The sequence below is a fragment of the Anser cygnoides genome, chromosome 11, assembly GCF_040182565.1.
Source record: "Anser cygnoides isolate HZ-2024a breed goose chromosome 11, Taihu_goose_T2T_genome, whole genome shotgun sequence".
In the NCBI taxonomy this organism is placed as follows: Eukaryota; Metazoa; Chordata; class Aves; order Anseriformes; family Anatidae; genus Anser; species Anser cygnoides.
This window is the reverse complement of record NC_089883.1, coordinates 19970101-19991825: the sequence shown is the minus strand read 5'-3', so window position 1 is coordinate 19991825 and position 21725 is coordinate 19970101. Positions and strand designations below refer to the sequence as shown.

The 21725-nt window shown below is 38.6% G+C and overlaps 1 protein-coding gene across 2 annotated transcripts in view; it reads right to left on the bottom strand.

Moving 5' to 3' along the window:
* Window positions 1-106: 106 nt before the first annotated feature.
* Window positions 107-21725, bottom strand: part of ATOSA (atos homolog A) — a 47652-nt gene continuing 26033 nt past the window's right edge. For both annotated transcript variants that reach the window (XM_013177312.3, XM_067003626.1), the window contains exons 2-12: window positions 17027-17211; window positions 16036-16238; window positions 15252-15377; window positions 13202-15053; window positions 12571-12687; window positions 11487-11566; window positions 10208-10316; window positions 9202-9360; window positions 7030-7098; window positions 5987-6186; window positions 107-1344 (exon numbers count right to left, since the gene is read on the bottom strand). In XM_013177312.3, the coding sequence (XP_013032766.2) occupies window positions 1191-1344; window positions 5987-6186; window positions 7030-7098; window positions 9202-9360; window positions 10208-10316; window positions 11487-11566; window positions 12571-12687; window positions 13202-15053; window positions 15252-15377; window positions 16036-16238; window positions 17027-17211 (3254 nt within the window). In that variant the 3' untranslated portion in view covers window positions 107-1190. The remainder of the gene's footprint in view (window positions 1345-5986; window positions 6187-7029; window positions 7099-9201; window positions 9361-10207; window positions 10317-11486; window positions 11567-12570; window positions 12688-13201; window positions 15054-15251; window positions 15378-16035; window positions 16239-17026; window positions 17212-21725) is intronic.

Sequence of the window (21725 nt, the reverse complement as noted above, 5' to 3'; positions counted from 1 at the left end):
ACAGTGATGTAAAGAAAAACATGAACCAAGGTAAGACAGCAGAGAAACCCAGATCTTCAGCAAGCATCATAAAGCTTCATTTTCATTATTAAATATATACCTCAAATATAATCAAATGCTTCTAGCTTTATTTCTCTCAGTTACACAGTTTAACACGTAGCATAAACTGTTTATCTGACTGTGATTTGTTTTAGGAATACATGTATTGGAAAGCATTTATATTCCCAACGTAGCATCTCTAGTAAAACTTCATATAGCCACCTAGTGGCCTAAATGGAATTGATCTATTAAAAATATTTAGGATTACATGAAGATCCTCCTTATCTAAAAATAAAACAAAGTACATGTTCCATAGCTTTTGCATATATTTAAGATATAAATGCTAATTCGTTTGCACAGTACATCCTTTAGCACAATCGGAAATCAGATATGGGGGGGTGGGAATTATGTGAAACTAACAAAAAGCAATATTAAAGTGGCCCTTTAGGAAAGAAAGAAATGGAGGGAGCCAAATATGAATTGAATTAATGATCTGAATGCATGAGTAAGTAAACAAACATTCTGTGCTATGGTCGCAAGTGGTGTTAAATCCGTATGTGAGGGGAAAAAAGAAAAAAAGGGTACCATTAAAGAAAGAAAAGAAAAAAGCTGAATGCTTGCATAGTATGAAATGTTATGGAAATTCAACTCTTGTCCCCATTTTCAATAACTTAAATGAATATCACTTAAAAACATCACACAGATTAAAGACATCTGTATATATTTCAGATTTCAATATTAATGCCAAAAATACATAGTATGATTTTACATAGGATTTATGCTACATTAGACACTAAAGACAAACATCACTTGAGTATTAAATGAAACATTAAATATTAAATAACTGAAAAATAAAATAAAAAGTGTAAACACTAAACTAACTTGGGAATTTGCTATTGCAACACATCCAATGAAGTGGTTTTAAACAGTACAAAAAGATTAGATTTAAGTACATTTCCAGTCTACTTGGAATACACAAAGCTCATTCCAGAGACCTTTTACAAAACTGGTCCAGGATCACATAAGAACCTTCTCTCTTAAGCGCTATTTTCATTCCTTTACAGATTTAATTTTATACTGTCAGCTTTACCAATCTTCCCTTGTAAGGAGTAATCAACAGTACAATGAATACTTCAGTTTGCCATTGTTTGCTAACATCTTGGTGAAAACTGAGGATTTGTTGGAGATTCAGTGTAAGATTTGAGTTCGTATGCAGCGCCGCTATCAACTTCCATGGACTTCCGAGAGAATAGGAGCCTTACATCTCTGTGGAGGTAGATCTTTCCAGATTTAGAACTCTGGAACCTGAAAAGATATGAATACCTGCATTATATAAAACAGAAAAAAGAATAACCCTTAAATACTATTGAATTAAATGCATTCCTTTCAGAAATTAAGGCCAGAAAACAATTGACCACAAAATTAAAGAAAAAAGAGTAACGTTTTCTATCTACTTCATTTTCTCTGGCATTTGAAGGTTCTGTTCCTAACCAGAAATACAGAATATAGCTTTGAAAGTGGCATGGGATCTTTGAAGTTCATGCTGCATTTACATACCATCAGAGATTAAAGTTCTCAGCCATCTAGAAAGCCAAGAAGTGCTCTTAAGTGAGCACTCCTAAAAATGCCTAAAGGGTGGCCTAAGCACACACAAAAGGGAAGGTTCGAATATCAACAGATATATACATATCAAATACATATTTCAATCATACAGATCTCATTGCTCTCTGAAATGTAAAGCAAGAAGTTTACCAATGCTTTATACAACATGCCAAGTTTAACTCTAACCTAAGAAGCAGCAGGTACGGGGATCTCTGCAAGCAAGCAGATAAAGAGGGTTTTTGCAAGGAATACGGAGCCGTTTCAAAGAGAGTTGAGTTCACTGGCCCAGTCACCAAAGGAAACAGTGGCCAATTTCTGGGCTCATTTATTTCTTATGCTGTAGCTAAACAGCCTTCAAACCTGCCAGAAATGTGCCAGTTCCACTTTCGCTGAGATTTAACAGCGATAGAGAGACGTGATTTGCATTTCAGAGAACTGTATTCTGAGTCTGCGTCTGGCAGAACTTAATTTCCTTTCCTCACCCAGGAAGGGCAGGAGATCCCAAGTACTATCTCTTATGGCCAATGAACGTCATTATCAGTATGTCATGGTAGGGGAGAAAAGCTACTGCATTAGAAATAAGAGCTATTGCTACTGTAAGGACAAAATGATACCACTATAAATGCCGAGAGCACATTGCTCACATCAAAGTGCACACTGTATTATTATGGGTACTACAGTTTGGACAGATTTTTAATAAGCATTTACTCATTGAATGCACCGAAGCAAAAGTAGTCTCTGTAATACACACAGACATAATCAGATTGAAATTCTGGGAGGCACAAGAAAGACAACGTAAGATCCAGCAGGCTTGAGCTGTCTGGGGTCAGGGAGGCTGTAGAATTGGATTCTGTGCCACATCTTCGTTCAGAGCAGTGGAGCAGAATAGCCCATAGCCATCCCACAGCTAGAGAGAGGAAATTCTCTGTCAAGGGCATGAAATGTAGTGTGTGTGGGGGAGGGGTCTAGCAGAATGCTCCTGCTGGCCCACGAAGAGCTCCTATCCATCACTGATTTGCGTGGTGTTGTCAATGGGGAAGCCCTTCACCTGGCAGCCAAAGTAGTATCTATCTTAGGGGGAAGACTCTAAAGGAAGGTGTGTGAAGAAAGAGTAGAAGAGGTGAATAACAAACTGAATACCTAAAAAAAAGTTAAGTCAGCATGCAGCTCATAACACGTTTTTAAATAAAAATGGTATTGAAACACCTTTTGAAGCTGAAGTATGGCTGATTACATTAGTCACAGTATAGCTATATCTAGTTATCAAAGCACCGTCGTAAAGTTGACCTGAATTATCCCCATTATACACATGGATCTATCAGATTTTTTTTTATTATTATTTTTATTTTAACTTCAAGCTCTTTATTTTCTAGCAGTGAGAATCCTGCAAGATTTCCTTTAACCAGTAAATAATCTTTCCCTGTAATCTGGCTCATCTGAGCATGCCATTTCACAAAGAGTGGAAGAGAATGAGTGGGAGACAATAACAGAGTTTGGGGATTCTTCTAGATTCTGCTTCTACTTTTTTTTTTTTTTAAAGGAATATTTATCATAGTAACTGGGATTTGTAACTTTGTTTTTCGTATGTGCAAATACATAGGAATAATCAGGAGACAATTACATACACTCTTGCGGGTGTTGGTGGAGCGGCCAGCGCAGGACTGGCTCCAGAGCTGTGGCAGTTCCAGTAGTTTTGTGTAAGAAAACCAAGAAAAACACAAGAGATGTGTTTCCTAGGACAGATGGTGTCCTAGGAACAGCACCAATAGACAAATAGAGGAAGACTTAAAAACACAGTAATAGATGAGCTAGAAAGTCTGGCAGAGGAAAGAAACTTGTGATGAACATTATTGGAGAAATGACAAATACGAGCACAAAAGCCTTTACGTATATTATGGGCCATCACGAAGAATAAATTCATGAAGAACAAAGTAAACCGAAGAAACAGGCTACAGAAGGGTAACCATAAAAACATATATGCTAAGACCTTTCCTTCTGCAAGAAGAAAAGACAATACAACAAAAATCATTAAAATCTAAGTAAATCCATAAATAAAAATCACTAGGACAACACCACAGATTTCTAGATCCGGAAAAATTCTTAGAGATCAGAAAGATCAAAAAGCAGCTAGCAAATTAGTGACAGATACCTTCAGCTTCCACCAGTAAACGCGTCATATGCCACATCACAAAAATATTGCAAAAAAAAAGCGTCACCACCCTGATGAAGCACTACTGAGCAACTAGTTTGAAGCGTCCCCTCCACCTCACCTTCAGGAACATCTGGCTAATGAAGAACTGACCACTGTTAGCCATGAAGCAACAGCAATTATGTTCCATAGAATTAAAAGAGGCAACATGTCAGTAACTAGGACTGTTGACCAGCTGTAAAAACTTTGAAAATGCTGAGCTGTGTGCAGGTTAACTGCTTAATTGCCTTTGCAGGGGTGCCAGAACACAACCCAGGAACCAACTGATTGTCGTCACCGTTACAGTGCAGAGCAGAAGTAACGCGTGAGCAGAGCTGGTCTCCCGGCTCCTACGTTGACCCAGATTTAACTACAACGCAAAAAACTTTGCTTGACACATAACAACACAAAATGTATTTCCAAAACATCTTCAAGAGATTTCTTAAACTGCAGATGCAACTCTCAATTTCTGTGCAGTGAAGAAATCTGTGCTGGCCAAGCAAGCTACATTTTATGTCAGTGCCGCACCTGTACAAATACAGACTAACGGCACACCGAACAATCCCTCAAACATACAAAATTAAGTAAAAGCTACACATATACACGCTATATCTGACACTTGAAAGAGTGCTTTAGAAAAACTGGCTGCCAATGTTGAGTTCCAGACCTGTGCAAGCATTTTTGCTGAATTACCACTTGAAAAAAAAAAAAACCTACTTTCATAATGCGAGTGCTGACAACTATAATTAAGGCCTCACAAGCAGATGCCACCACAATGCAGCTTACAGTTTGTGACTTCCTTTTGTTGTTGTTTAAGCAAAAATTTCAACGTGAAAACAAGCGTCTTAAGCTTACAACAACTGCAACTAAAACTGAAAGGCTGTTTTAAGCCAACCTGAGTAACAAAAATGAAAAACACTTGTTTTATATAGCAAGTTTTCAGTAAAATGGGTTTCAGGGAACTTTGCTGCTTTTAAAAATGAAAGATTTTAAAAACAACATTACAAGCGAGTAGAGCCTTTTATCTGGGCTACACGCTCTTTTTCACAATTTACCGTAGAAGAAAAATTTTTATAAGGTGGTTAAGTCAGACAAAGCAAGTTAAGTTAGTGTGACCTGAAAGGACAAATTTCAAACCAGACTACAATTCAGGGTGAAAACAGTTCAGCATCCTCATCGTGACACTATGTTCCCACTCCAGTAAGCCAGCACACATTTTTTGACTGTCAACTTTCATTTAATGAGAAGTGTTGGTCTGGAATCAGTCAAAGACAAAGCTGTGTTTTGAAAGTCTGCTGGGTAGAAGTCAATGCCTCTAAATAGGGGAAATAAGCATCAGAAGTAATTCCATAACAAGTTAGAGATTTGACTTTGTTTAGTTTGCTAGCTCTAAAATGTCAGCAGTCATCAGGTTTTGAAGTGCTGCAATGAAGTCACTGGGACTGCATGAATGTGGTTCGTTTAGTACAATAATGCTGGCAAAAGTTTGCAAACTGCCAAAGGACAAAGTACAGCCAGCATTTCTCCTTCGCTTCAAATTGCAGTCTTCAGAACATCCGAAGAACAGTAGCACAGCATCTGGTTTCAGGCAGTGCTTTGTAAATCATTCAAAGAAGACTGTGTGAATATTTTATAAAGTGAAAGGTACGTCAGTGGTACCGCATCACGAAACAGATATTTACATTTTACCAGTAAACACTGCACTTCATTTTTAGTAGTAATTCCAAATGCTTTTCATGTTAGAACCTGCTCTGCTGAACAGGCACATGTGCACACTGGCCACTTTCTCTACACTGATCCTTTTTTGGCTTCTATTGTGTAACAGGCACACTCACTATTTCTTTTAACCTCAAAAAGATACACTGATCCAGACAGAATAAATCCCTGTTCATAGGAAAACAAGTAATTACAAGGCCATACAAATGTTAAAAAGAGCTTTATTTTAACTTTGTTCCTCCCAAGCAGGATCCAATTTATTTACTAGCTTTTCTTCTTCTACCATCTACCTTGAATACTAAATTAAGAGCATTTTTTTTTTTTTAAACATAAACCTGTAAGAAGAAAGGCAGGCTAGCAAAGGAATCGAGAGAGAAATAAATTTTGGCAGATATTTGGATTTATTTTTACATTTTTTATTTTTAACTCCAAGAAGCTTACCTCAGATGTATGAGGTAGCGAAGTAGCCTTTCTTCAGTCTGTTGACTATTTTCTTTATTGACAGTCCGCTTGATTTCTCGTCTCACAGGAACAGAGAAAGTTCTTTGCCGTAGGAATGTTTGATGATTAGCTGGCATTTCTCTCAAGTCATAGATCACCACAAACATTTTCACCACAGTTTTGTTAGGGTTAAATAAGGTCTAAAAAAAAAAAATGGTTCAATACAAATCTTTAGAGATGAAAAATGGAAAAAAATATTACCTGCCAAAATACCATCCTGTATGCATTTTGTTCCTGTGCCATACAGGAATGTTTGTGGGAAAAATGTGCAGCTTTTCAGTTCACTTTAACACTTAAGCTACTAGAAATTCCCTTTTTTTTTTTTAATATAATAGTAATCATTACCTGATCTGAAACACTAGCAGGACTACTGTTACTTTGCTAATCTACGTTCCCCATTTTTGTTTTATTTTTCTAGTCAGACTTTTGTCTGCACTATTCTGGAGATACACTATGCTTGCAGGAAGCATATGTGCAGGCTCCACTTTTAAGCCTGAAATTAGCAATGTGTCACCTTGGACGGATTCTTAAAAGAGACAGATCACTGGCTCTAAGCAGTGGCTGTGATATACTTTCTGATTTTATTACAAAAAGTGGGTGGCTTTTAAAATGTTACAGAATTTATGTAAGACAGTATGGAACAACCTGGACAGTATGGAGACAACCTGTAAGTTGCTTTTCAAAGGATTTCAGAATTTGGATTCGCAAATTACTTCATTACTTCTTCAGCGAAGGGGTGTCAGCAAATATCCTGAACTTTCAGTAACTGATTTGGAACCTCTTCACAGCATGGATGGGCTCAAGTGTTTGGAATCACAAATTACACCGAAGTATACTTTGAATAATTAAAATACTACAAGTTTCTATAGAAATTCAGTTTTTTTTCCCCACTGTTACCTTTGTGTTCATCACTAACAAATAACATCTGCATGAATTTCTTGGTATCAGTGATTTTAAAGCACCCGTATCTGCTGTGTACGTACCACTTGTATCGTTCCTGAAGGCGGTACCCGATAACCCCTTTTACCAAGGGACTCCAGAGTAATTACACCCTAGAAAGAAAAGGCAACTATAGTTAACAGGGTGTGATAGAAACAAATCAAAATGTTCTATTTGTATAATTCTACTTATACACTGCTGATTGTTTTTAAGAGTAAAAACTAAAGAACAAAGACAACACTTAAGATGCAATTAAAAACAGTAGGGATCTTACAAAGACTTTGGCAGATCGTTAAAAGCTGTGCAATAAGGAGTACATTCTCCTCTTGAAACAACTTCCAAGTTTCCACATCTTCAGACTAGCATTCAGGGAGCTATGGAGAATAGAGCTTGCTTTTTAAAATGGCTTTTAAGCTAAAATGAAAGACTCACCTTTCCATTTTTATATGGCCTACAACTGCACCAATAATACTTCCATCCTCAAAGAACTAATTTCTGCTTTTCAAAAGGCAGCAGATGCACTTAATCTTCTATCCTAATCCTAAACTCTAGCAATGATATGATCTGCTTTTGTACCAACTGGGATCTACAGAGCATCTGAGCATCCCACTTAGCATCCACGGAGGAATTCACTCTGCTCTGACACCGTTGAGGTCACCCTTAAGGCATTGCGCCAGAGCATGCGCTCGATTAAACTGGGGTGCACAACTGGTGTACTGTACTGAAACAGTTGTACAAAAAAACAAGACAAAAAAAAGCAAAACCCAGAGCAAAGAAACTAGCTGTACAAACAGAAACAATGTTTCTGATGATGGAGGCACTATATAAATGTTGTATTAATCCTGTGAGACTCAGGCATAATAGCATGTTTACAACATGTGGAAAAGCCGAAAACAAAGAAACCCTGGTAGGGAAATAAGCAATGTCACTTTAACCATTTGAGGAACATAAGAATCCTTTCACCTCCTGGAAATTTATGTGAAATAATCTAGAAAGATAACGCAAAAAAACCTGATACTTCTCCATGGTCAAAGGAAGATATATCCAAGTTTGCAAGCTTAACTTGCAAACCCATTTGATTTCATTTTCTGAATCCACTTTAAAACAGAAGGTCAGAAGTGTGGTAAGTGCCAAGTGTAAACATTGAGATTTTCAGGTGTTCAACAGTTTACTTACATGTTTAAACAGACTACCATGTATTAGATCTGTCACCCAGGTAACACTGAAGTTACTTAACAGGCGTTCAGAACAAAATTAGCTGTCTGATTCAATGCTAGCATCCAATAGACCTTTGCCTTTTACACAGTAACGTTTTTTAGGCAACCAAAAACCGTTGTCACTGTCGAAGTGCAGAACAGAATTACTACATGGATATCAAAAACAAAACTACTGTGCCAGTGTGAACACCAGCAAACCAAGCAGCTTATGAGTGACATGTCACACTAGCTGCATCAACATTTCCTCAAAAAGAAAAGGCTAAACAACTTAGACAAGGAGTCTAAAGTCTCCATCCGGAACTGAACATTGGCCTATACCTAAGCCACTTGCTGGCAAAGCAGTTAGTTGCCCTGGACAGCAGCTTATTTGGACAACAAAATGTACCCTATAACCAAAATGTATCCTGTAGTCCAGCTATTGCCTCACTGCCTATTTTAAGTAAGTTGGATAAAAAGAGGTAGTGGAGGTTGATCACTCCGTTGTGGAGACAGACAAATACATTCAATATCCCATGATCAGAGCAACTGGATAGTGGGGTACAGCAATGGGAGAAAAAGCACTAGCTGGGGAAAGGGAGAAGGGAAAGGAAGAGAACTTGATCACAAGCAGCTGGAAATATCCCAGATCCCTCCAAAGCCTCACTCCCTGAACTCTTTACTCACCTATCTCCACCTATCAGAATGTAATGCCTCTGCAAAATGTAGCCAGCTGTCTGTGAAGACTGCAGGGTTTTGCTGTGCCAAAGGATGAGGGGAAAAAAATCCTCACTTTCTACCCCAGATGTTTCACTACTACCCCAGATGTACCTGCTCAGCTGAGAAACTGCATTGCTCTGGGTAGTTTATGTATGATAATAAGCTAATTATAAAACATTTCAAACACATACTTTAATACAATAATCAAACATAAGTTAGACAAGTTCACCTGACAAGCTCGTGTGAGCTTTGTTCCAGCCTAATGGTTTTAAACAGACAAAATACATTTGATCATACACTTACCATGTAAGGAGAGGGTGCGTTATCATCTGAAACGCTGTAGAATGATACTTCCACTGGCAAAGTCATGTGAGTGGGACAAAAGACTCCGCTTGCTCCCACTTCTGCTGTAAAACCCTCAACAATGCCTAGCGGGTCTAAGCGAAAATTCAAGACAGACTCCTGAAAAACAAAACACACACAGCTTAGGTTGGGAATGATTCAAAATATAGCAAGACTATGCACGCAGCAAATGAAGACAAGTCCTTCTAAGAACTTGGGTCTTAGTTCTTTCATAAGGTGACCTGCCAAAAAGTCGTGGCAAAAAGGCAAAAATTAGGATGAACAGAGGAACATTCAGCAAGATGACAGTGGTCTAAAAGAAAGCATCAGGAAAATCTTATCTTAGTCCTCCTGCAAACTGTGCAAAAGCCCACAGAGTTTTACTGCAGCAGGATCTATGCGTGACTTTCCTTGACATACGCTAAATGTGAAAAAACAATAAACTAATCTGGAACTTTACTCAACATATTCACTCCGCATTTCACGAAATACTGTGCAATGCATAAATGCTTTAGTCATTGACATTTGATATGCAACATGAAGTCAAAAGCTGGAGGCTACACTTTAAATACATTGTTTACTACACTGATGTCACGTAGCTTTAGCGACATACTGAGTAAATTTTAAGAATGAAAGTATGAATCCATTTTTCTAGGTATATATACTACAACACAAACAATAACCAGTTGTTAAATCTCTTTTTAGCCAACAGAAAACCTCCTAACTTAACCATTGTGAGAATTAAAACTTAGAAAATTAGAGATTGAGTTGCTTGTATCTGAGAGAGAAGATGTCTGCAGAGCAAAATACATGTCTTTATAGATGGAAATTAAAACAAATTTCATTCAGTTTAATTATGAACTTTTACATTGTAGTCAGGCTGGAATTATCCACAGCAATGCACTCTTAAAAAGCAGTACAGAAGAGTAATAAAAATACCACAAGACTTCTAGAGAATATGCATTACCTCAAAGTTTCCCAGAAGGCTAAGACTTGTTACTGGTGGAGCACTAGAACTTAAAAATGGTTTCCCATGGTTCTCTGGATCACTGTCTCTGTTTATACATTGTTGTGGGCTATCAAAAAAAAAAAGAATAAACACATGGATAAAGACATTTGCTTTTGTCTTCTGGGTATAACCAGCTCTAAAAAGAATCACTTATTGTATTACAAAATATTGTCCTAAAGCAGTAACAGCTTGTTAATACCTTTGCAAAACATTTTTTAGGTAACTGAAAAATACTTTCACAAGTTTTATATTAAAAGAGATACAGACAACACAAATTTACATTGTTCATTAACTCCACTAGTAGGAACTGAACAAAATAACAGAAAACTCTCTCCCACATGTAGTTATTTGTTTCATATCCTGAAGTTTCCAAACTACCATATTAAAGCTGTTTAAGTTATAACATATAAATGGTCATGACTGGTCCCTTGCAAAAGGTTCTCTGAACAAACTAAGGCAAAATGTTTAACCCACTCAACTCTATTCACATAAAAATAACACTGTTTTGAAAAAATGTTTTTTCACAGAATGCAGAAACTTTTCTGCTTGAATATTCAAGTGTATCTTACATCATACTGGGGTTTTGTTCCTTAGCTGTGCTGATCTGGGGACCAAAGGAGAAATCTGGCTACAAGCCATAGGCCGGGGGGACCCAGCTTCCACTCTGCCCTGCCACAGAGAAGCCAGAGCCACAGCAAGCCACAGCCATGAAGCAGGCATTTAGACAAAAGAAGATTTCAACAGGCATCTTAAAAAGACCATGGAGACCATCTACCAAAGTCCAGCCTGGTGCCACATGAGCACTTCCCATGTCACAGACAACATTAAGCAAACATAGTCCCCTCTAGTCAGCCAGTGAGACAGCTCTGCAATGACTCCATGTTGCAGAGAAACAAAATAGCCAAATCTAGACTTTTTTTTAAGAAACTTACATTTTTATAACAATCAAGAATAAAAGTAAAATTGGAGATTATCTACTTCTGATACACAGTCATTTTAGTTTAACATATGAAAATTCGGAATCACGAAAAAATCCATCAACTGATGCAACACACTAAGGGTTGAAATCTACTGTCTACGTAATTGCAATGAAACTTTTAGAAAGTTATTTCAAAATAAGGATTCTTATGTTACACCCACACCTTGTATTTGCTAATGTGCTTTGCTGTTGCATACATATACATTTGTGTTCCATTTCTGAAAAAAAGTCTCAAAGTTTCTGGTAAATAAAATGTACCTTCTTGCAGACAAACATTTCAACTGCAGCAGTGATGAATCCAGATCAAAGCACCCAGACTGTGTTTTTCTTTGAGGAACCTCAGAAGGGAAAGAATATGTTAATTTGAAAACTGTACCTCCAGTAAAAAAAATTTTGGCAAGTAAACACAAGTTTGCCAGGAATTTTCATGACATTACAAAATCAAAAACCAAGCAGAAGAGCTTCATTCTAAACTTAGTGAAGAAAATACCAAAGTTAAAGACTGTAAATTCTGATAAGCAGAACTACTTAAAAAAATGAAATAAAAATCAGATCAACGTAAACAGTCAGGAGCTTCCAAGAAAGTATGTGAGGTAAGCCCCCAAATCACTGCTCAGCTCATTCAACAGCCTCAACATCTCTTTGCAGCAGTGCACAGCATCAAAAATAAATATTTATGATTTCCAGTGGTTTCCATCAGAGTTCTCTGAAAATATCACATCCTTTATACGAACCAAAGGATAAAACACATTGTATGTTGATTACAAAAGATCACTGCTTCAGTAGCTTTAATTCATACTGCCTTTTTCTTAGAAGTCCCAAACAACATTCCAAGAACTGTAACAATGCCTTTCTGCATTATCACAGCTGTCTTGTGTCACTTGCAATGACACCTCTGGATGCTGAGAAATACACCGTACAGACTGTTCACAGAAACAAAAGCTTTAGAATAATAGGCCACCAGGTATTAATAACTCTTACAAAAATTCTTAAATGACAAAGTGTTAGCTTACACTTAAAACACTAAGCTTCAAAATACTTTTTGTACTCTAAAATATCACCAAAGAACTGTTTGCCATAGAATTTTTGATGTAACCTTTTGTCAGTCTTGAGAATGCCTCAAGAACTCTTTAATATATTCTTTTCCAGAATTATTCTTCAACTTCACTCAAGTATTAATTTTCAGGTTTCCACCTGCAAAACTAATCACTCTGACACAAAGTAAACAGAAATTTCACCTAGGCATATTGCTTCTGTAATGCAGATATTAAAATAATAAAATACCCCCTTTCTCATTTACAAGTTAAGTCATAATTAAGTCGTAACTTCAACAATAACTTACAGGACTTGAAAGTAGAGGCAATCCAGTTCTGGGATGAAAAGCCTTGGTTGAAGTTCCATCCAAGGATCGAAAGTTGTGTTTCCGCCATATATTTGTGTGTTTTAGAGATGGTGCTTTCTGCCAGCAAAACAGATTTACTCAACATATTAACGGGCTATTTCAACGGCCTATCAAGTTATCATTCACTTGCTTTAACGGAGAAGACTTCTGCAGCCAGTGAATCTGCATCACACTGGTGTACTATGAAACAGATTAAAAGTTCTCTTTGACTCAATCTACAATCACTACAGACTTTCAAATGACCACATACCACATTCAGACACTGGTACATTTATACAGGATGTCTAACTGTCTACAGAACCTATTACAGAACCTACATTTCTAATGCTATCACAATGAGCAGAACAAGACAATGCTGTTCTTCATGTTAAATTTATAATTAAGGATGGGTGAGGGAAGCACCATTAGGCCAAACATCACTTCAGACCTTGAAGCAGACAACAGCCCCATGCTGCTTCACGTAAGTCAGACATAAACCCTTCCTCCTACCACCCTTAGCAGATACGGGATGCAGTTACGAGCCACATGACAGCCAGCGGCTAAAGAAATTGCTCTTTGTATCTCTGTTTACCTGCACATCTGGGTTCTTCAGCCGCTCACACCTGAGTGAGCTGTCTTCCACAGATTTCTTCTGAGAAGTGCTTTGGAAATCAAGGCCTACTGGGTCTTCATTCTCATCATGTGCAGTTTTTGTTTTATCTTGTTTGTTTTTATTTTTGAAACTGTCATGGTCTTTATTTAAATAATTTTCAATACTAATAAGCTGAGTATTTTGCTCATAAATATTTGTTTTTTTCAAGTCTTTATCTAAACACTTGAGCTCATTCTTGTGCAAAGAGTCAGATGTCTGCATCACAGATGCTTTTTTTGTACCTTCAAGTATTCTGCATTTATCTATCTGTAAATTGTTAAAACTGTCCGTGTTGTTGTTCTCACTAACAACTGTTCTTTCTTTAAGTTTACTTGTGCAAATCTGTTCATCAATGCTGCTAAAATTTGAACACTGTTTAATTCTATTGGTTATCTGGTCTTTCTGCACATAACCAGAATGTATCATTTCCAATTTATCTGGCAATTCAGATTTATTTTCTTTAACACATGATGATGATGTGTGCATGTTAGTAAATGAATGAGAAGTCTTATTTGAAGTCTGATGAAATGCATTTCGGACAGCTTCATTGGGTTTTGCTAAAACCAATTTTCTTCTTGCTTGGAGTTTCAGAGAAGCCTTCGATTCACCATCAAACCTAGAAGGACTGCTAGGAGTATCAGGTGTTTTCGTCCTTGATTTACTGCTGTCTTCTAGCAAAGAAAAATTGGATTTAGCAAAAGAAACAGAAGGTGGTTCCTTGCTTTTCTTCAGCAAATTTTCATCTTCATATGTACTTCGGAAAATTTTTGAAGTAACTGGGCTAGTTTCATGTACTTTGAATGGACGTCCCGTAACATGAGAAGTCGCTGGATCGCAATGAATCAAGTGCTGGGCGATCCTTGCTATAACCTCCTGCCGCTCCTGAAGCAGAGAATCGATGAGAGGGTTTCCCTCTCCTGCAGAGGGACGGCCACAGTGGTTCACTGGAGCACAGGGATCGAGCCGTGGGATCTCTGGTATTGCTCTGGTTTTGCCTTCACCACCATCTTCTTGTATTGCATTATCTAAGTTGGCAACAGAAGCAGGGGAGGTTTCCTTGCCTTTCTTAAGCAAGTTTTCATCTTCATAAGTACTCCGAAAAGCTTTTGGTGTAGCTGAGCCAGTTTCATGTAGGTTGAAGGGATGTCCAACAACAACTGGTGAAGTAGCTGGATCACAGTGAATCAAGTGCTGAGCAATTCTTGCAATGACTTCTTGTCGCTCTTGAAGTAAAGAGCCTATTAAAGGGTTGATTTCTCCTGTGGACTGATGAGAGCAATGACCATTCGTAACACGGGAATCAATTAAAGAAAAGGTTTTAAAAGTTCTGACAGCTGTTTCATGAGATTGTGTCTTATTGTCTGCTGTAGCATTATAGCACTGAACTTTAGATTGTGATGCCCCACAGTCAGATCCAAGGCCAGTAGTTGGATAAAGCTTTAAATTTCTGATAGACGTAGTAAATTCGGGTGTCTTTTTTACATTAAGTAGGCCTTCAGGTGTCATTGTCCACGCTTGTTTCCCATAGACACGCTGTGAACTGGAGGTACTGCACTGCTCTGCTGCACTGGATTCACTGCGTTGATGTAACTTACGCTCTTGAATTTGCTTTTCATAAAAGCTAAGGTTAGTGTGAATACTACAAGTCAGAACTGGGTAGTTCGATTGTCTGGGCAAGGACTGGACACTGACTCTCAAGGCCACATTGTGAGAAACATTAGGAACAGGAAAGACGTGCTCAGTTGGTGTCTGGGAAAACGTCCACTGCAAGTCCACATCTGCAGCACTCACCCTGAAACAATACAGAAGAGCATTTATAGAAACACCACCATACTTTGCAAAGTACACGAACTATACACAACCACCAGAGGGCTGGGCCAATGATGTGGCACCCTCTGAAAGCAAAGAGGAGAACAGATGGGAATTGTTTTAAGATGAGTTGCAACAACTGACAAACAGCAAATAAAAACAATTTGCTCCTCAAACATACCTGTACAGAATGTTACGGGGAACAGCACCATGTGAAACACTCAGCCATGCACTCAGTTGCGAGAAGAAAACGAAAGAGCGAACAGCCAGTAAAAGTGTCTTCTCTTCAATGAATCGATCTCCACTTCTAAAATGCATTAAGAGAAGCAAGCACAGAGATGTTAAGAATATACAGAGAGAACTAAGAGAATTAGAACATAGAATACTATTAAAACTAAGCTTTCACAACAATACCTCTTGCTGTCCTCTTTCCTTTCTCCATTTATACTTTTAGCTGTCGGGTAGAAGGTCAAGTGTTTTTAAATATCTTGTAGGAAATTACAGTCTTAAAAATATGCTTTATTTTTATGTTATATATATTATGCATGTGTATTGTTAAAGTATTTTGCATTAAATACTGGAATACAAATTTATTTACAGATTTTCATTCTGAAAATAAAACATGGCTGAGTCAAGGAAAAAAATGAAACTCCAAACGTTTTGAAGACTATACAGCCTGATTTGTTCTTACCTGTATAAACTTTTATACAACTTAACAGACCACACATAAAAATGACCATTTTCAGCTAGGAACACTATATACTCTGCATTGCACGATGCAGAAATTATGGATACAGCAAAAGTAAGATTAAAAGATGCTCAGATTTCACTACTAAATAGTGATTTGCTCAGATCCTAAAGTCCTAAAAGTAAAGGGCCAATTCCAAAACAGTAGCCAGCTACTTTAAGGAGATTTACAGGACAAGATTCTTGCAATTATCAACTAATCCTAATATCCAACTTACTGTCGAGGAACTGGTTCCAAAATCCACCTTTCTAACAACAATGCATCTTGTTTGATCGCAGGATCGTTTAAATCGTTCCCCTCGGTGTTAGGCCCTTCATCACTATAGCAACAGTCTGGAAGCAACATCACTTCTACCATGATCGGAATATTGTTTTTCCACAGCAGCATAACCTCAGATCTGGTTCGCCTGGCTTGACGACACTGAGGGAATAAATGCAAGCCATGAAAATAGTAGCCACATTTAAAACTATTTTTAAGATGAATTCCAAAGAACTGGAAGAAGGTAAGGATCAAGTCCTGAAGACTACGTTTCATCAAATCAGAGGTAAGATCTCAGGAGTATTAAATGAAAAAGTAACAAATCATTTATGGTTGCTGTTCGAGCAACTGTATAAAAAGAGCTCACATCAATTTTCTCCAACTACCATACATTGCACTACTCTCTCCACAAGTCACCTTCAGCAGTATCTTAAGAAACATTGTGGTTTTGAGCAGGCTAACTTCTGCACGAATAATAGTGTAAAATCACACAATACTTTTTATTTGAGAGATGGGATGCTCCAGCCTTAACCCAAAAGAGACTGGCTAGATTTGATGGTGTTCCTGCTTTTTGGACCACTAACTTTTCCATACCACCTGGAAGATCAAGAAGTTAGGCAAGTCAGCCTACATTTTCTCAAAATAAGAACAAGCATGCTAAGTACAGCACTTGCAATTTGCATAACAAAGACTGAAATAGGTACTGCATTCAGGTAGTCTGCAGAATTTCATGTTCAAGGATAAAAGGCTTAATGATCTTTCATTTTAAGGACAGATCTGATCTATTATTAGTATAATACTAAATTACAGACTTGTTTAAATGCAGAACTGTCACAAAGTAATTGTTATTCGTGCGTAGCTGTGAATCTACCAGGAATTCTCATCTGATTTTGATCACGGTAGCAAGAACAAAGTCCACAATACTTGAGATGAAATGGGTACCATCATACCTGAGCCACCCTGTCGCTGCATTCATGCTTAGTTGTTGGGGGCTGACTTGATTGTGCTGGAGGACAGTGGAAGCCCTCTGTTCTGCCCTTTATCGAATATTCAGGTGTTCGACCTTCAGTGATCAGCAAGGCCAAGGAGACCAGGAACTCCTCAGCTTCATACTCGAAGTATTCATCTAAGGTATCTGTCATTTCAAAGAGATAAACAATAACATCAGCTATTGTATAACAAGCGTTCAACTGTTTGCTGCCCCTGCAGTTTGTTCCAATTTATACCTAAAACAAGAGGTATGGAAAATGGGCGTTTGTATCAGACAGACTGCCCTCCCCTTAACGCCTAAATGATCACACCGCCAAAACAAACCAACAGCCTCAACCCATAACTTGCCACTGCAAGCAGATAAAATTACAAATACTCTAAAGAAAGCTACATGTGGTAACTGGCCAAGTCACCAGACTTCACCAGTGCCAAGAAACAAGAGTTTGTGTTGTGATCCACAGCTGAATTACAGCTTTTCTGAAAGAAAAAGGCTTCCTGAGTTCTAATGGAAGAAGCCTGATGGCAGTATGACCTGGCATCATTAATATCATACAATAGATATAAAGGGAAGATGATACATCATATAGTACATTAAAAAAATGAATAGCAAAAAAAAATAGTAAATGTTCCTCCTGTTAGGAAAAGTGGGACACAATGTTCTTTAATATTTTTATTGAGAGTTCCTCCAGCTGAGAGCTGGAGGTTATTTAAGAGAAGGCCATTTATAGTTACCATTAACAGCTCTCAAACATAGAAAAGGTTCACGAGGAACATACAGAATATTCATTGTTTTGTACAATGCTCAGTCTAAACTCATGCAAAGAATTAAAACTCAACAAGTCTCTGTAAACAAAGCAGCAGCTGGCATTGCTCTTCACGAGTTACACTGGCACACAATTCCTGCAGAGCACAATGCAACTGTCCCCTATTTCATGGCGTTTTGTAGAGCACCCTTCTCCCCTCCCCCATCTTAAGGGTGTCACACAGCCTTCAAACAGGCTGGAGTACAACCAGGGCATGCCATTCCCCCTCTGCTTGGAAACGCTCAAGGATCAAAATGATTTAGTTACTGAAGAGGTTACAGAAAGATCTCTTCAGAGGAAGCTAAAATACATTGACTTCAAAGTCTATTTTAAGAGTAGCAAAATAAAGCAGGTGGAGGCAAGACTGGCAGCGGTTCTTTATTTTTATGCTTATGGGGAAGAAAGGCACATGACATTTTCACAATTTTAGCATGTGCCCTGTGTCATCCACCAACACAAAACTGCCAAGATGGACAAGCCAAGTCCCTCTTTTCTCCATTTCTATTCCTGTTTTGATTACCATGGATAAATACCTTTCCTCTTGGAGAAAACCGGACTCAAGTTTTTTGTTGCCTTCATTCCCTAATACCAGGGCATTTAGCAAGCATGGCAAGACAGACTTGAGAAATCCATATAAGGGACGTATTAAACAAAAACTCCAATTAAATGCCTAATTACCTGCATATGCAAATTGCAAAGTATGTAAAACTAGCTTTTGCATGTACATAATTGCCTAGTCCAGGCTTGTATTCCCCAGACCCCAGGGCTTGCAGACTATTTTGAGGGATCTGCACGAGGTATGTAGGAGAAGCCAGCCCGCTGCCAGGGAGCCAAGGTCATTATACAAGCCCCCATTCCTACAGACTTCCCCCCCTCCACCCCTTTTTTCCGTGCAGCCACTGCCACCATTCGCAGCCAGCCTGCGGCTCCAGCCATGGGGGTAAGGAGGGAGGCAGGCAACTGCCCAGCCCCAGCTGTGTCCCCGTCCCAGAAGGGCGCATGGGGTCTGGACGAGCTGGGTGCTGCCAGCGCCAGTCCCCAGCCACTAAGAGCAGCCAGAGGACAGACGAATTCCCCCGGAGGACCCCGAGTGGCACATGCACCATACATGAAATCATCTGGCGTGAGTTACAGTGGTCATTCATCTGACGGAGGGCAGAAAATTACTAATAAAGGGAGCATGAAAGATTAAAGGAACAGTAAATAACAGAGAGGACAAGACTCGTGTGTAGTGATATGAGTCACCTACAAAATTAGACACCTGCAACATTTTTTTTTTTTTCCAGTCAAAAGCCTGGTCAACAACAGGTTAAGTCATACTTACAGAACAAGGAAATGGGATTCGGAAAAACTCTGAAAAGCATTTAGCTATTATCTGGCTGCTAATACAAGCATCATGTTCATCTCTGCATGTCCAAAGATCACAGTAAGAAAGTCACACCAGGACAGATCACTACTGAAGTGCTTCTACTCTGATGTAGAAGTTTCAAAAACCTAGAAAGTGCTGAGCAGGAGAGATGACCCAGAAAGGGGAAGAAAATATTCATCCTTAAGAAAATATGAGAGAAACTGTGTAGTTAAAATATGCTAAAAACACTACAGTTTTAAAACAAAAGTTAAAGAGCTTGATCAAGATGCATATGTTTATACAGGCAGATCCTACCTCAAACAAATAGCTTCTTAAGGAACAGGAGTGTGCACAGTAAGATGTGATACCTGATAATTTACTCTAGAAAACTTTAAATAGCAACTAATAATAAAATAGATATGCCCTATAATTAACATTAACAGCTTATCACGTGGAGCAGTAGACCTATTAGTTGGCCCTGTCTTTCAGGAAGGACCTGAATTTGATCAAAAGTTTTTGGACCTGACACAAATTAATGGATAAAATCTATGGCCTGAGTGCTTCTTCACAGCTGATTAGATTCAGGCAAAAAGCCCACCTTCCTTATGCATTAAAACCACCTGATACTGAAGTTCATCCTGTATACTTAAAACGCTCAGTTTCTTCACAGACATATCATACTGACATAAGCCAGAGACTGCTTGAACATGTCCAAATGCAAGATCCACCTAGCGAATAAACAAGGTAAATATATAGCGTAGAGTACCTCAGACAGACATTACTCAAGGCTCAGAATACACGGATGGTGTTACTTTATATAAACAGATAAGGCAGAGGTTCAAGTTCAATGCACAAACACTGCCTGTGCCCCTGGGTCAGCGCTGCTATTTCACAAGTTGCCAGTTCCTTGCCTGAAGCATGGAAGAGGAGACCAGCTAGCTAGACAGACACATCTGCACTGGCTGCATTACACAGATAGGATGTTCTGAAATGGAAACTGCATCCCCTTAAAGGATGACAAACACCAAGTGCTGAACTAGGAAATGCAGCTGTTTTCATAACAGCATTATGAGGGCAGGGCCAACGCTTAAAAATTATGTCAACAGTACAACAATCGAAGTATTCAATCTTTTTTTTAAGCACAAATAACAATGGATATGGAGAAATGCATTTTCCTACAAATTTCATGTGGCATATTAACTTTTTTTCAGCTCCATTAGATTTCCGTATTATTTAACAACCAGTAGTTTTAGTAAAGGAAAAAAACAATGAATCCTGAGAAGCTGGTAATTGTTCCTACACAACAGGCACAGATGATGCAAGTTGATGTAATTGAGGACAAGGGTGGAAAGACATTTATAGAAACAGCAAACTCAGTCTTTAGTTATAAAAAGTCTTGGTGCATGTGTGCTGTGACAGTTTGCTTTTGTCTATGATTCAGCCCTACTTAGGGCATCATATACCGTGCACAGAATAACCTCAATCCTATAATCTGTCTACAGACATGATTTTTATTCTGCTTCATCTCTACCAACAGGACATGCAAGTGTATAATACAAAATATGCATCCCAGCAACGTACAGTTCTTATTTCCCTTAAAATAGCTAAAGCTCCAGTTAGTTGACACAAATACATGGGAATTAAAGCAATAGGCACTACTGCCCTTTAATCACAAATTGAAACTTAAGTGCACTGACCAGATAGTCAAAAAAGAGAGCTACAGATGCCACACTACTGTAGGAGTGAAAACAAGAAAAATATAAATTTAGACTGAAGCTACTACAAATAGAACAAAATATACAATACTGGAGAATTTAAACCTGGAGGTACATCATTTTTGTCTTCCTTTGTCTCCTCTAAAACAAGAAGTGTTTTTCTACATCTTCTGGACAAACAGGAAAGCCTGTTTAACAGGAGATTTCATGAAGGGTCTTCAGATCCTTGCCCGCCCCCCGCCACAAATCACTGGAGCACCGCAGGAAAGAACAAGAACTCAAAACCAAAGAAAGTCAAAACTGGCTCGTGTTCTAAAATCTCTTGAAATTACACATGGGGTACAAGCGAGCCACAGACTCACTTAGCTGTAAGCAAGCACCTTCCCCACACTTCAGCTCAGCCAGTTGCGCCCAGCTGATTCCTTTCACAGCTAGGTCACGACTGTGGGGACCAACTCCCTTCCCTTTCCTATTACAGTATTTTCTGTTGCAATTACAGAACATGTTTTCATGTGTAGTAGAAGAGCATTTAATCTATTTTCTAGGCTCAGACAGGAAGCAAAGACATTCGGTATCATGCAGCCCATTGTGCTCCCAGGGCCACCCCAAAGTCAGGCTGCAAGCTGGGATCCTTTCCTGCAGGGGTGGTAGCAGTGGGATCAGCGCCGGGCAGGGCCTGCATCCCCTCACCCTGTGCTGTCCTCTGGGGAGCTGCCTGCCGACGGCCAGGTGGTGCTGCAACAGCTCTCACCCCATGCTTATCTTCTTGTCTGAGCACCTTTCGGACTGCACT